This window comes from Panthera tigris, chromosome C2, assembly GCF_018350195.1.
Source record: "Panthera tigris isolate Pti1 chromosome C2, P.tigris_Pti1_mat1.1, whole genome shotgun sequence".
Classification (NCBI taxonomy): Eukaryota; Metazoa; Chordata; class Mammalia; order Carnivora; family Felidae; genus Panthera; species Panthera tigris.
In genome coordinates, this window is record NC_056668.1 from 120,768,967 (window position 1) to 120,783,848 (window position 14,882).

At 44.1% G+C, this 14,882-nt stretch overlaps 1 protein-coding gene across 2 annotated transcripts in view; it reads right to left on the bottom strand.

Annotated features, from left to right (window-relative positions):
- LOC102951869 overlaps positions 1–14,882 on the bottom strand; it is a 50,792-nt gene that overhangs the window by 22,942 nt on the left and 12,968 nt on the right. For both annotated transcript variants that reach the window (XM_042956968.1, XM_042956967.1), the window contains exons 5-7: positions 12,679–12,819; positions 12,151–12,281; positions 3,507–3,602 (exon numbers count right to left, since the gene is read on the bottom strand). In XM_042956968.1, coding sequence (XP_042812902.1) covers positions 3,507–3,602; positions 12,151–12,281; positions 12,679–12,819 — 368 coding nt within the window. The remainder of the gene's footprint in view (positions 1–3,506; positions 3,603–12,150; positions 12,282–12,678; positions 12,820–14,882) is intronic.

Here is a 14,882-nt window from a genome sequence, read left to right on the forward strand (position 1 = left end):
TGCTTTGTGGGGCAGGGCCCCATAATCTGTGTTTTAATGAGCCTACTGGGTGCCTCTGATGCTGCTTCAGCTTGAGAACCACTGATCTAATGAATCTTCATGTTCAGTGCTGCTTTGAGGCAGGACTGGCTTAGATGAACAGATGTCTAAATTCTGCAGGCACAGAAATGGAATACTTTTCCTCTTCTATCAACCTATAACTGGCTGCTAAATGTAAAATTGTCAGGTTCTTGTAATTACACGTTTCAGGAGGAATAATAAAGGGTGTCAGGCTTCTGAATGGAGGTTTTGATTCATACAGTATTGTGAGTTCAACTTTCCAAGCAACAGGCCAAAGCCTCCTGTCCACAAAGGGGCAAGCATACAAATAGTTTGGCTGTTTCCAATTGGGACCAAATGGAAACCATCTGGACTCCACCCTTGAGAGGTTAATATAAATCAGCTCCATCTGACCCTTTATTTTGATGCAGGTAGAACTCTTCTACCAAAGACAAAACTCACCCCCAACCAAATACCTTATGACTGAAAGTAATTATCCAATGTGGGAAGCTATTTTTTCACTTGCTTTGTGAACTCTGGAAAACGGTCTGCTCTGACAAGAAGCTATAAAATAAATATGTATTAAACACAGGATTTTTTTTTTCTATTCATTTGAGGCACAGAATCCCTTGAGAGCCAAAAGACTTTAATGGCTCCCACTGTCTACTGGATCAAGTCCCAACTCTGGGCCTGACATGCAAAGTCTTCCTTAATGTGACCTAGCGTTTTTGACAGGTCCACCCACCCACATCCTCTTGTTCCAGCTAAACTTGTAGGCTTGCGGACTTGCACCGTTAAGCCTCTCTCCTCTCTCAAATCCTTCTTCCTGTAAGTCCTTTCTTTCCACATGTCAACTTCTAACTCCTCCTCAGTTTCACCCCTGGGGAACAATGCCCTTCTCTGAACCCAGTGTCCATCCCTGGGTTCTCTAGGTTCACTGGGTTCTCTAAACCCAGTGTCCATGTTTGGCCCCTGGAAGATGCTGCCTTGTGTGGCTATTTGTTTTCCTAGATGTGTATCCTGTTTATAAACTACATTCTGAGCCCCCCTGTTATGAACTGAATTGTGTTCCCTCCCCAAATTCCTATGTTGAAGTCCTAAGTCCCAGCTCCTCAGAATGTGATCTTTTTTGGATGTAAGGTCGTGGCAGATGTAATTAGTTAAGATGAGGTCAGACTGGAGTAGAGTTGGCCCCTAATCCGGTATGACTGATGTCCTTATAAAAAGGAAATCTTGGACACAGATGCACACAGGGAGAATGTGTGGGGAACATGAAGGCCAAGGTCGGGGTGATGCTTCTATAAGCCAAGGAACACTAGATTGCCAACAAACCACCAGTAGCTAGGAGGCAGGCATGGAACAGATTCCCCCTCAGAACCTCTAGAAGGAACCAGCCCTGCCGACATCTTGATCTTAACTTCCAGGCTCCAGAACTGTGAGACAATACATTTCTGTTGTTTAAGGTCAAAAGAGGCAAGCCTGATATTTTTGTGCCAGGTTTTAGCAGCTGAAAGGTATTATTGTGACATGGGCCTCAACAAAGCTATTATTTAAAAGCTGGAGGATGAACAGTTGTATTGCTCTCTTTTTGACCTTTCTCTCAAACTATCTACCTTCTTGAGGGTTACACATTTCCAGGGCCTACATTAGGGTGGGAGGTTGGGGGGCTTGGGTCAGGGGGGTGGCACACAGGAGGTGTCATTCACGAAGGCCTTACATTCAGACTCTGCTGTCATTGCCTATTGAGGTTATGCATGCATTCTCTGTGTTTTTATATGTATTAGAAGAGTTAGCTTGTTAAACATAAAGACTAAGTATTATGAAATTTTTTAACCTTCTTTGCTTAAAAAAATTTTTATTTTTAATCAGGAAGTCCCAACAAATAGAAGTGGTCAGAACCTCTCTCCAGCCTTGAGAAGTCTTGAAGTTCCCATACAGATTTTGACCTTTGGGTCTTGGTGCAATGTCAAGTTAACTGCACAGCGTGATACACAGATTCAGTCTTTGTCCTCATTACCACTTTCTGCTAGGTCTATATGGAGAGTTAGAACTAGTGACCCAGCAGTCCTCTGCCTTCAGATGTCATCTGGCCCAGTGTAAGGACTGTCCTCTGTAGGGCCACCTGCCTTGGAGACCAATGATCATCCTCATCCCAAAAGGAATGCCCAAAAATCAACTCCTCCGAAAGGATTTTTGATTGAAAATATCCCCAAATGGTAAATAAATGTCTAAAACAAGTGATAACCTAGAATGGCTCTTGTTATTATTCTTTTTTTTTTTTTTTCTTTTAGTAGGTTTTCCAAAATCTACTAGCACTACCCAGTGGAAAGACTGTATTTATACCAGATGACAGAGACAGGTCTGATAAATTTTCTCACTTTTCACTTTCATTTGGCTTTTTAGATCCTAAGAATTTGTATTTACCTAATTAAGAGAGATTTCGCAGAGGAGACACAAGGATAATTTAAAAAATAGGAAAAAGACCACAAAAACAGATTAAAATTGAGAAAGAAAAAGGCACAGGGCAATGAGTTACATCACAAAGGCCTGTCACCTTCCGCACACTAATTGTATGAAAAAAAATATATATATAGTGGACTAACACAAAACAACATGAGTTTAGGTTAGCCTCCACAAAGAGTTTCCCACAGACTGTGCTCATGACACCTCTAGTGATCATCTTGTGCTTATCTTTACTTTTTTTAATGTCTATTTATTTTTGAGAGAGAGAGTATGTGTGAGCAGGGGAGGGGCAGAGAGAGGTGGAGAGAAGATCCGAACCAGATTATGTGCTGACAGCAGAGAGCCCTATGTGGGATTCGAACCCACCAAGAGACCATGACCTGAGCTGAAGTTGGATGCTTAACCAATTGAGCCACCAAGGTGCCCCTTGTGCTGTGTCTTTATAACCTCAAAATGCTAAAGCTGGAGTGGAATTTAGGAAGCTGTGAGCGCAAATTCTTTGGTTTGCAGAATAGGATGCTGAGATACAGGCACCAGGGCAAGCGCTGGGCACAGAACCCATGTTCCCTAATGCTGAGCTTTGCACCTTTAATGCTTGGAGAGCTTCTCACTTTGTTCAGTCCTGCTCTGAGGTTATGGAGTTGGTGATTTCTTAAAATTCCCTCTAAATGACTCCGTTTCTGTGAGGGTAGAAGAGAAGTCTCCAAGCTGAATCAACCAGGTCCCGCTAGCTGTTTACTGCAGAGATACTGCCAAACGAGCCCACACCCCCTAATGGATGCTGGCTTGCTGAATGTGCCGAAGAAATCCCTCTGGTGGACAAGGCCAAGCTGTTCTGTGTTTGGTTTCCGTGACACCATAAGACACGGAATCTTCTTTCTCTCCAAGTGAGTTTTTCCGTTTGGGGTAATTACTGTAGTAGCAGGACTGCACAGCCCGGGAAAGGAGGAAGCGATTTACAGATGAAGGAAGAGGGAAGGAGAGTTGAAGCGAGAACCAAGTACCTCTTTTTCTCCTCTCCTTCCCTGAAGCAGTTTTCCCTGTTTCAGCACCAGATGGCTTTGTAATCCGGTTCGAAGTTGAACTTGCCCTCTGTTTGGCTGCATGGAAAAGAAAAGGATGGGGGAAAAAGCCTGTTCAGAATTGTATGAATGGGGCTTTACACACTTTGCTATTAATTATTTCCTTCATTTTATGTACACTTTGAGCAGAGATATTCTCGTGAGAGGATTATCCGGCCTATTGTCAAATCCCACTCATTTCAGTTCAGTTCTTTCTTTCTCATGTTTCTTTCCTCAAAGGCTTGAGGAGAGCATGCAACCAAGTAGGGCCCCAAGTATCATCCTAAAAGGCCTCTTGTACATTCTCCACGTTCCACAGCTGCCCTCTATAAAAGTGGCTCCAAACATCTGAGATTAGTAAGAATGTAGCAGAGAGGAGCACATTTTTGGCGTATTTTTTAAAATATTAGTATATTATCACTCTAGAGTCATTCTAGTCCCTTCCTTTCCTTTCTCTTGCACCCCACATCCCAAGCATCAGGAAATGGGAGAGATGTGGAACATGATCTCCTCTGCCACTGCCCTGGTCTCACTTGGGTAGACCCCTCTCACTTCCCACCCTCACTGCTCCCTGGATGAGGACAGCTTTCCAACAGGCCTCCCCACCCCCACCCCCCAGCCCCACCCGGTCCATTTGCTATACAGACTGAGAGGTCTTTCTCAAACCTAAGTCCTAAGTAAGTCCTAACTCCTCTGCTCCCTTGTCACTAACAAGGCCCGTGATCCCTTGTCCCTGTCATCACCTAGGTACCCTTCTGCTCCCTGTGCACAGGCCTCTTGGAGACTTGGCGCAGGCTGTTCCCTCTGCCTGGCACGCTCTCCCCACTGGCAGGATCACGCCCTCACCTCCTGGTCTGTACACAAATGCTGTCTTTTCAAGGAGGACTACATTCAACCATCTATTTAAAATCACACCCCAACCATCGTCCTTCCCCAGACTCCCAAACTTGCTAATCTTGCTCAACACTTTTTTAAAGTTTACTTATTTTTTAATTTTTAAGTAATCTCTACACTCAACATGGGGCATGAATTCATGACCCTGAGATTAACAGTCACATGCTCTTCGAACTGAGCAGCCAGGCTCCCTTTGACATTTTCTTTTTTCCATAGCAATGACCACCTTCTAACAAACTAGAGCATGTGTATATTTATTATGCCTTTTAAAGACTATCTGACTTCCCCACCCCATACATACACAGCGCATGTGCACACCCATGCACGCACACGCACACGCACACGCACACTGCATTCCCAGCCCCCTCCTCGGGGGCAAGGACCTTTGTTTTCTACCCTATGTATCCCAAGCACCAGGAAGAGTACTTGGTGTATGTTAGGAGAGACAGAAATGCACACATGCGAACACACACATGATGAAGGAAGCAACATCATTATTAAGATTGCATTTTACACATTATAACAAATTAAGAAGAACTTGTCATTGGCTCATGAGGTGTTCCTGCCTCTCTGTCAGCGATGGAGAGCCATTGTGCCTGACACTGGTGGGCAGAAGCAGTAACTGGGAGGCCTGGGAGCAGCTCACAGAACAAGAGAGAAAACCAAGCATTTGGGCCTTAAAACACAGTGGCCTCAAAACATTTTTGCTCCCCTCACATCCCACAGGAATATTGAAAGGCGATGTACTATCTTTACAGTTTTAGGTTGGTTGTCTAAACTCACTCATCATAAGTTTTAAAATATCAAGGCATGAGATTTCTAGGATATAGCAAATACTGGCCTTTAAAAATAAAATCTGTTACACCACTCTCTTAAGTGTATCCAGTAGAATCTAAATTCCCAGCAATTTGGTATCTATCATCATCCATTAAGAAATCCCAAACAACCCAAAATGTGAGCAGATTCTTCTTCAGTGGTTGAAAATTTTACATCATTCCCTTTTACTATTGTGTTAAAAAAAATTTTTTTTAATGTTTTTATTCATTTTTGAGAGAGAGAACATGAGCAGGGGAGGGTCAGAGAGAGAAGAGGACAGAAGATCTGAAGCAGGCTTTGTGCTGACAGCAGTGAGCCCGATGCAGGGCTCTAACTCACAAACCACAAGATCAGGCAGGACGTGAGCTGAAGTTGGATGCTCAACTGACTGAGCCATACAGGTGCTCCTCTTATGTTTTCACTCGTATTTTCATTCTACTTACTCTGCTGAATTTTGTATTTGCAAGTCTTTTCGATTTCATCCTGTTATACTTCTCTGTAATAAAAATACTACATTTACGGGTATTTAAAATTTTTAAATATCTTGGGATTATAAAACTCTAAGGTATTAAAAATGTATTCTGCAGTTATTAATCAATTTTAGAAGTATAAAACTGATTAGTATAATATATACATTTTATACATTTTGATAAATCCTAATACAGAAATAAAATTTTATTGAATGCCTCTCTTATGAGATGGATGCTGTTTTACTTGCCTTTATAATTAATTCATGTATTCACTAAAGAATATTACTGCTAACATGAGGCAGACTTCAGCATCAGTGCTATTTCTATTTTTCATTGTTATAGTTCCGATACTGAGAAATCTTGTTCACATAGATGGGGATAAAATAGGGTTGCCAGATTTAACCCCTTTTGTCCCCCAAACATATAGGATACTCAGTTGAATTGTTATTTTTTTATAATCTTTTTCATGTTTATTTATTTATTTTGAGAGAGCAAGACAGAGACAAAGCACTAGCAGGGGAGGGACAGAGAGAGAGAGGGGGAGAGAGAATATCAAGCAGGCTCCATGCAATCAGCACAGAACCCAACACAGGGCTCGATCTCACAAACTGCAAGATCGTGATCTGAGCTGAAATCAAGAGCTGGATGCTTAACCAACTGAGCCACCCAGGCACCCCGCCCCCCCCCCCCACACACAATTGAATTTTAAATTTCAGGTAAACAACGAATAATTATTCTAGTTAAGTATATCCCAAACATTGCATGGGATATACTTATTAAAAATTACATGTTTTCCATCTAAAATTCAAATTTAATTGGGTAATCCTAGAAGGAGTTTTATCACAGCAGTATTATTCAGTTCTTTGAACCCCTGTATGATAGGCTAAATATCACACAGCGGTTGATCAAAATAAAAAATATTTGTGATGATCTGTCAATTGATAGCTTGATTAAATCCTCCTTCAATTTTGTTAAAACCAAAAATCGGAAGCCACGTGGTATCTAAAAACTGGCATGTCACTGACTACAGTCATTCACTTTCTCAACACTTCCACTAATATTTTGAATTGTCTCTGCTTTTGGTACATACCCTAGGGAAAATAATGTCTGCTAAGATACTGGATGTGAGAGAAGCATGCCTTTCTCTCGCAAAGTAGAAAGATTGTGACAAAGTATATTAACCACAAGTACTGGATCCTTATGAAAGTTCAGAATCTGGACATTTCTTTCAAACAATCCACACCTCCCAAACACACCTACTGCGGTTTTCATGTACCCTCTCTCTGTCTTAGTGCATTTGGTCTACTATAACAAAATACTGTGGACTGGGTGACTTATAAACAACAAACATTTATTCCTCACACCTCCAGAGGCTGGGAAGTCCAAGATCCAGGCACTGACAGATTTGGTGTCTGGCGAGAGCCGGCTTCCTGGTTCATAGATGGCTGTCTTCTCGTTGTAACTGCACAGGGCAGAAGAGGCAAGGGAGCTCTCTGCACTCTTTTTTTTTTTTTTTTTGTAATTTTTAATTTTTATTCTTTTTTTTTTTTATGTTTTTAGAGAGAGAGAAAGCACAAGTTGGGGAGAGGGGAAGAGGGAGGGAAAGAGAGAGAGAATCTTAAGCAGGCTCCACGCTCAGCACAAAGCCTGATGTGGAGTTTGATCCCAAGACCCTGGGATAATGACCTGAGCTTAAATCAAGAGTCGGATGCTCAACCGACTGAGCCACCCAGACGCCCGTGGGCTCTCTTTATAAGGGCGCTAATCCCATTCATGAGGGTTTCAACCTCATGGTCTAATCACCTTCTAAAGGCCCCACCTCCTAAACCATCACCTCAAGGATTAGGACTTCAACATATGAATGTGGGGGGCACATAACATCAGTCTATAGCACCCTTGTTTCCAGACAAGAGCTGTAAAGGACAAGGACCAGGGCAGTCCCAGGGATCTGGCAGGATGTGCTAACACACAGATTGTTGTGGGGGGTGGTGTGCCAGGTTCCTCTGCTCAAGACTCGGGTTTTTGGTGTGGCAGGGCTTGGTTTCAATACCCATCTGTGGCCAGGAGAGGGCTGGTAATATTAATTTTTTTTTTTTTTTTTTTTGCCTCCTATGCCTCTTTTTTCATTTATGACTATCCTGCTGGCAAAGAAGTGAAATCAAGATGGGAAAACCAAATTTGTCTGAGCAAAGGTCTAACGATCCAGCTTTCAAATAGAAGGTACTTTTACTCTGTGCTGGTGCATATGTTACTGCTATGGACTGAATATTTGTGTTCCCCAAATATTCATATGTTGGTCCCCCAGTGTGGCTGTATTTAGAGATGGGGCCTCTAAGGAAGTAATTAAGGTTAGGTGAGGTCACACGGGTGGGACTCTGATCAGACAGCATTAGTGTTTTCACTAGAGGAACACCAGAGAGCTCTGTCTCTCCCTCTGTCTGCTTGCACACACCTAAGGACAGCCGTGTGAAGACCCAGCAAGGGGGTGGCCTTCGGCAAGCCAGGAAAGGAGCTCTTACCAGGATCAGAATCAGCTAGCACTTTGATCTGGGACTCCGAGCTTCCAGAATTGTGCAAATTAAACAAAAAAAATTTGTTTAAGCCACGCAGCCTGTGCTATTTTGTTACAGCAGCCAGTTCAGGGAAGTCTAATACAGTTACCCAAAGAATGCAGAATAGCTAAAAGGTACCAGTTGACCGGCCTAAAAATCAAGGTTCAAGTGAATGAATAATGAAAGGAACTTCAAAGAGGTTCTGCGTGCTGACCGCTGACTGCAGGCCTGGCCCAGCTGGAGCAGTTTCCACCCTGTCCCAGGTTGCTGTGAAGAATGACAGGGCAGGCACTCTCTCAGGTCAGCTCTGACCCTGGCTTGTTTGGTCTCTGGGAAACGAAATCCAGAACCTTTAAAATCAAGCCTCAATGCCCCTTTGATCAGAAACCACTTAGAACAACCATAAAAGGAAATCTCCACATTTTCCCCTCTCCACATTCTTGTTATTTTTTTTTTTTGCCTTTCCAATCCCACACCTCATACCTGTCCCTGCCTGCCACATGCCAATCCCAATCCCAATATTTCCAATTATTTTTCTTAAAAAGCACAGATTCACTTGGTTATCTAGGCCTGAAGTTATAATAGAAGACTTCATAAATAGGACTGTGGCCTTTTACAGGATTGGTGGTAAAAATCGCAGAGGGAAAGTAATACTTGGATAACAAACACTGTTTTCCAGGTCTCTTCTATATATTTATTGGGTTGACTGAATTATCAAATTCAACAAATAACCTATATAATTCTGATATCATGAAAGTTCCTAAATGGAGGATAACTATTGTATTTACAAATCTCCCACAGTTACAAGTTCTTTGCACTCACTTCCACAAAGTGGCCTTGACTTCAGCTCTCTTTATTTTTATTTTTTATCAAAAAAAATTTTTTTAATGTTTATTTATTTTTAAGACAATGCGAGAGAGAGAGCGCAAGCAGCAGAGGGGCAGACAGAGGGAGACACAGTATCTAAAGCAGGCTCCAGGCTCTGAGCTGTCAACACAGAGCCCGATGCAGGCCTTGAACTCACGAACCGTGAGATCATGACCTGAGCTAAAGTTGGACGCTTAACCGATTGAGCCACTCAGGCGCCCCTATTTTTTTTTAAAGTTTGTTTATTTATTTTGAGAGAGAGTTCAGGAGAGGCAGAGAGAATCCCAAGCAGGCTCTGCACCGTCAGCGCAGAGCCCGATGCGGGCTCACTCTCACAAACCGTGAGATCATGACCTGAGCCAAAGCCAAGGATCGGATGCTTAACTAACTGAGCCACCCAGGTGCCCAGTTCCTTTTTTTTTTTTTTTAATAGCACAAGTTAGTGAATACTTTTTTTACTGAGTTAAAATTAACATCTAACATTATATTAGTTTCAGGTGTACAACATAATGACCCGATATTTGTATACGTCGTAAAACATTCACCACAGTAAGGTAGTTGTCCATCACCACACAAAGTCACAAATTTTGTTTCTTATGATGAGAACTTAAGATCTACTCTCTTCACGGGGCGCCTGGGTGGCTCAGTCGGTTGAGCGTCCGACTTTGGCTCAGGTCATGATATCACAGCTCATGAGTTTGAGCCCCACATCGGGCTCTGTGCTGACAGCCTGGCCTGGAGTCTGCTTCGGATTCTGTGTCTCCTTCTCTTGCTGTGCCCCTCCCTCATTCATGCTCCGCCTCTCCTTCTCTCAAGAATAAATAAAACATTAAAAAAATTTTTTTAATAAAAAAAGATCTACTCTCTTCACAACTTTCAAATATATAATACAGTGTTATTAACTATTGTCCCCATGCCGGACATTGGCCTTGAGCTCTTCATCTTCATTTTTTCAGGCAAGTAAAGTGACTATGTTCACCAACATCCCTCAAGTTTACTCTCCTGGGAAAAGGTTGTTGTTGCTATAATAATGAGGATGGTAATGATGATAATTAATATCCCTTAAGTACTTACTATGTGCAAGGCATCATGTCAAATTAACTGCCTTATATTACACCACTTATTCCTCGTTAAACACTATGAGGTGGTTATCATTATGTTTATTTTGTAGCTGAAAAAGCTAAAGTTAGATCAATTGATAATTTGCCCAAACTAATGCACAGCTGGGGTAGGATCTGAACCCAGACCTGACTTTAAGGCTGTGCTATTAGCCACTTGGTAGAGTTTCTGTTACCAATGATTAAAGGTAATCAGCTTTATTATCTTTAAAAAAATTTTTTTTAACGTTTATTTATTTTTGAGACAGAGAGAAACAGAGCATGAACAGGGGAGGGGCAGAGAGAGAGGGAGACACCAAATCTGAAACAGGCTCCAGGCTCTGAGCTGTCAGCACAGAGCCTGACGCGGGGCTCGAACCCACAGACCGTGAGATCATGACCTGAGCTGAAGTCAGACACTCAACCGACCAAGCCACCTAGGCGCCCCAAAGGTAGTCAGCTTTAAAACATGTCATAAATATGCGTATTAGGGATCTATTAAGGGAGTAAGCAGCTGTTGTTCCTATCTGTCCAGCATCTGTCCTTATCTGTTTACTTGTTTGGGGGACTGTCACTTCCCACCCCCCCACCCCCTCTGTGAATGGTGTGATTCTTGTTTGGCTGCCCGTTCCTGTGCTCCACCCCTCCCCCAACAGGGTGTGTGGTCAGTCCCGGCCAGTTACGGTTTATCATGACCTGGGCTGTAGGGACTGGTCCAGGAGGTATGTATGTGGCCAGTGTGAGTCCTCCTGTGGAATCTGACCCACAGTCACTGGAAGACAGAGGCTCACACTTTCTGGCTGATTATAAGTCATGATGCTATAGCCCTGGGACAGCTGGTAGACATGTCAACAAGCCAGATGCAGAGGAAGGCTGGCTGGACCGGGGGGAGAAGGCCAACCCTCGGAAGGGAAGTAGAGTCGAGAGCAGCAAACTCAGGGTCTCCTAATGACATGGTCTGAGCCCCTGAACTCGGCTATCTCTGAAGGTAGCTATGAACGTCTAGTTATGTGAGCCAATAAACCCCTATTTACCTTTAATTCCGTTTGGGTTGCTTTCCCTTTTAATTGAAAGAGTTCTGATTAACATGCTGTACAAGTCCTCAACGCTGCTATAATGAACGATCATAAACTTAGTGGCTTCTAACAATAGGAGTATATTACCTTACAGTTCTGGAGGTCAGAAGTCCAAAATGGGTCTCACAGTCAAGGTGTTGGGGGACTGCGTGACTTTTGGTGGCTTTGGGGAAGAATCTATTGCCCTGCTCCTTCCAGATCCTAGAGGCCACCTACATTTCCTGGCTGCTGGCCCTTTCCTCATATCACTCCAACCTTTCCTTCCATGGTCAATCTCCTCCTCTCTGGCTCTGACCCTCCTGCCACCCTCTTGCAAAGATCCCCTGATTACACTGGACCCACCCATATGATCCAGTATAAGCCCCCATCTCAAGGTCCTTAACTTTATCATACCTGCACAGTCCCTTTCGCCATGTGAGGTTAACACCAACACAGGTTCTGAGGACAAAGACATTGTTGGGGGTCTGTTATTCTACTCTCATGCATACTCAGGAAGAAGGATTTCCACTGACCACTGGAAAGGTCCCTTTTTAAAAAATGTTTATTTTTGAGAGAGAGCGCACAAACAAGTGGGGAGGGGCAGAGAGAGAGAGGGAGACACAGAATCCGAAGCAGGCTCCAGGCTCTGAGCTGTCAGCGCAGAGCCCGACATGGGGCTTGAACTCACGAACCATGAGATCATGCCGTGAGCCAAAGGTGGACACTTAACTGACTGAGCCATCCCAGGCACCCAAGGAAAGGTCACTTTAATCACAAAGCAGTTTCCTTCTTTAGGTGGTCCCAAAGAGTGTTGAGCGAAGTTCCCCAGCACTTACCCTGCAGCTGCTGAGGGGAGTTCCTGGTGTCTGGCTGGTCTTTCCCCTGCATCTCTGCGTACTCTGCTATGGGTCTGAGGAGAGCCAGGGCTCCAGAACACTGTAAGTAATTGCCATCAAGGTGCAGCTCACTGGGGAAGAGGTGAAATACACTGTTCACCTGATATTATTTTCACTTCCTCAAATTTGGATTTGAGGTCTTACCTCATAATAGACCTGGTTACAAAATAATAAATAATCATAATAGATAGCAGACCACATCGTCAAAAATAGACCTAATGACCATGTCATCGGGCCAAAGATATGCGTTTAGCATGTTACCCTTGATTCTTAAATGTAACTAAAGGATCTTTCTCTTGCAGTTAAGAAAAAGAAAACAAAAATAACTAGACAGTAGAAAAAGATGACTAAAAACATCGTGAAAACTCAGGGGAATTCATGGGTTCGTAGACTCTGTAAACAAGCTGATTATACAACTCAAGACAGAACAGAGCCAGAAGCAGGAGGGGAGCAGGGGACGCATCTCACCAAATGGAGCTCTGGCATATGATGGAGCCCAGCCGTGGCCCGTTTTGTGGCCCCAGACCACAGTAGCGCAGACTGAGGACCTGAAGCCTTTGGCTGTTCTCCAGGCCTGAGAAAATACTCTCAATTTCTTCATTTCCAAATCTAGAAGAAATGGGAACAAATAGTGACTTTTAAAACCTATGTCACCTGTTGGATTATTCATTTTAAGGCACTCCCTGACCCCCCAAGGCAGATCAGATTTTGCCGACCCCCACTTTGGGCTTCCACAGCCGGGGTGGCTACGGGGGTGGGCTGGGTGACTGATGGGGACAGCCTGCATGTGGAGGAAGGGGGACCCAGAGTTTGACTCGTGGGCAAAGGGAGCAGAGCATGGTTTGAAATACCCAAAGGAGCAGAAGGAGAGCAAGCTCTGGATCCTGAAGACAGGAGAGATTGCCCAGCTGACAGGAGTGAAGGGGTCTACGACTCCAGCAGCAGGAGGCTGTGTAAGAAGGGAGCCTTTTAAAGTACGTCCAGAGCAGGGGCGCCTGGGTGGCTCCGTCAGTTAAGCATCCGACTTCGGCTCAGGTCAAGATTTCATGGTTTGTAGGTTCAAGCCCTGTGACGGGCGCTGTGCTGACAGCTCAGAGCCTGGAGCCTGATTTGGATTCTGTGTCCCCCTCTCTCTCTGTGCCCCCCTGCTTGTGCTCTGACTCTCTCTCTCTCAAAAATAAACATTAAAAAATTAAAAAAAAAAAAAAAAGTATGTCCAGAGCAGGTTCAGGAAAGTTCAACCTCTTGGCCCTCCTTCCTGGCCTCATGCTGCTCCTCACCTTGTGCCACCCAGTCCTTGGAGTTTGCAGAGAGAAGGCACAAGCATCATGCCAGCACAGCCCCTGGGTGCAGGTATCAGGTCAGGAAACTGAGCATCAGTGAGGTAAAAGGATATCTTCAGGGAATTTGGAATGTCAAGGCTTGACCTTTCCAATGAGGTGAGTCGTATTAACAGAAACAACTTCTTAAATTTACTAGTTTATCCAATAAGTAATTACGGTGGGTGGCTACTGTGGTGGGTGTGGGGGTGTAGCTGTGTATGAGAAAGAAGGACATCCTGCCTGGTGGAGTTCACAGCCTCAGGGAAAATAGAAGGAAAGAACTCCAGTCCCTCCGTAACCTACCATTTCACCAGTGGTGATTCCCAACCACCCAACACTGACAACTCCAGGAGTCTTGGCAGCAGCAGGATTTCAACTATTAAAATATGGTGTTAACATATTAAACAACAATTAAAATATGGTGTTTTCTCAAGAGGAGGATTCCCTCTTTCTTCCTTCTCTCTCCCCACCAATGGAGGAGCTGGAGTCTAGAGGGGTCTCAGCAGCAGGGCTGGGTCTGTCTAGTGCAGTGCGGGAAGCTGGGAGACTCCCAAGTCAGTCTTCAGTCACTGCAGGGTGTCCTGAGGGCACTGGCTTTCTGCTGTCCTGTGTTAGGAGACCCTGACTCAGGCTCCTCCAAGCTTTTCAGAAACATGGAGAACCTCCAGAGATAGTCCTTCTCCTCAGCTTTTGCTGGAGACTTGTCCACTGTCACCACCAGGGCCCTAATAAGACCCTAGTTCTTTAAAGGGGACTTTGTGTCGCTGTGGTCCCATTTGTCAGGCACGAATCATCTCTTTCACTTCACAACCCACTGGCCTTCTGAGTACAGGACCCTACCTGGCTCCAGAAGAAGAGTCACAGAATCAAAGACTTGGGAAGTGGAAGAGATCACCTCATAGGTCAGAGAGGTTGCAGGACCTACCCCACATCACACAAGCAGCTTGAAATTATTTACGGATGGCAAACTATAGACCCCCCAGCAATCTAGTATCACGGATCAGAAGTGGGCTCCGATTCAGCCAGCTAGATTCACATCTAGGCTCTATCCCTAAGAGGTGAATGCCTGGAACAAGCCAATTAATCCCGAGTCTTTGCTCATCTATAGTCAAGGGATAGAAATGATAAACGTCTGTCATATATCATACGTCCATATGTAACGGTATATATCTATCTATTGTCGGCAGAATAAACGAGATAATCCATGTGCTGTACTTGCACACAGCGCTCAATAAAAATTAGCTGGTATTATCATTATTATTATTACTCCCTGACTCTCTCCTGACAGCCTGGTGCCATAGCCCTTGAAAGACTTCCTCTTTCTTCCCTAGCACCACACTCTCCTCCCAC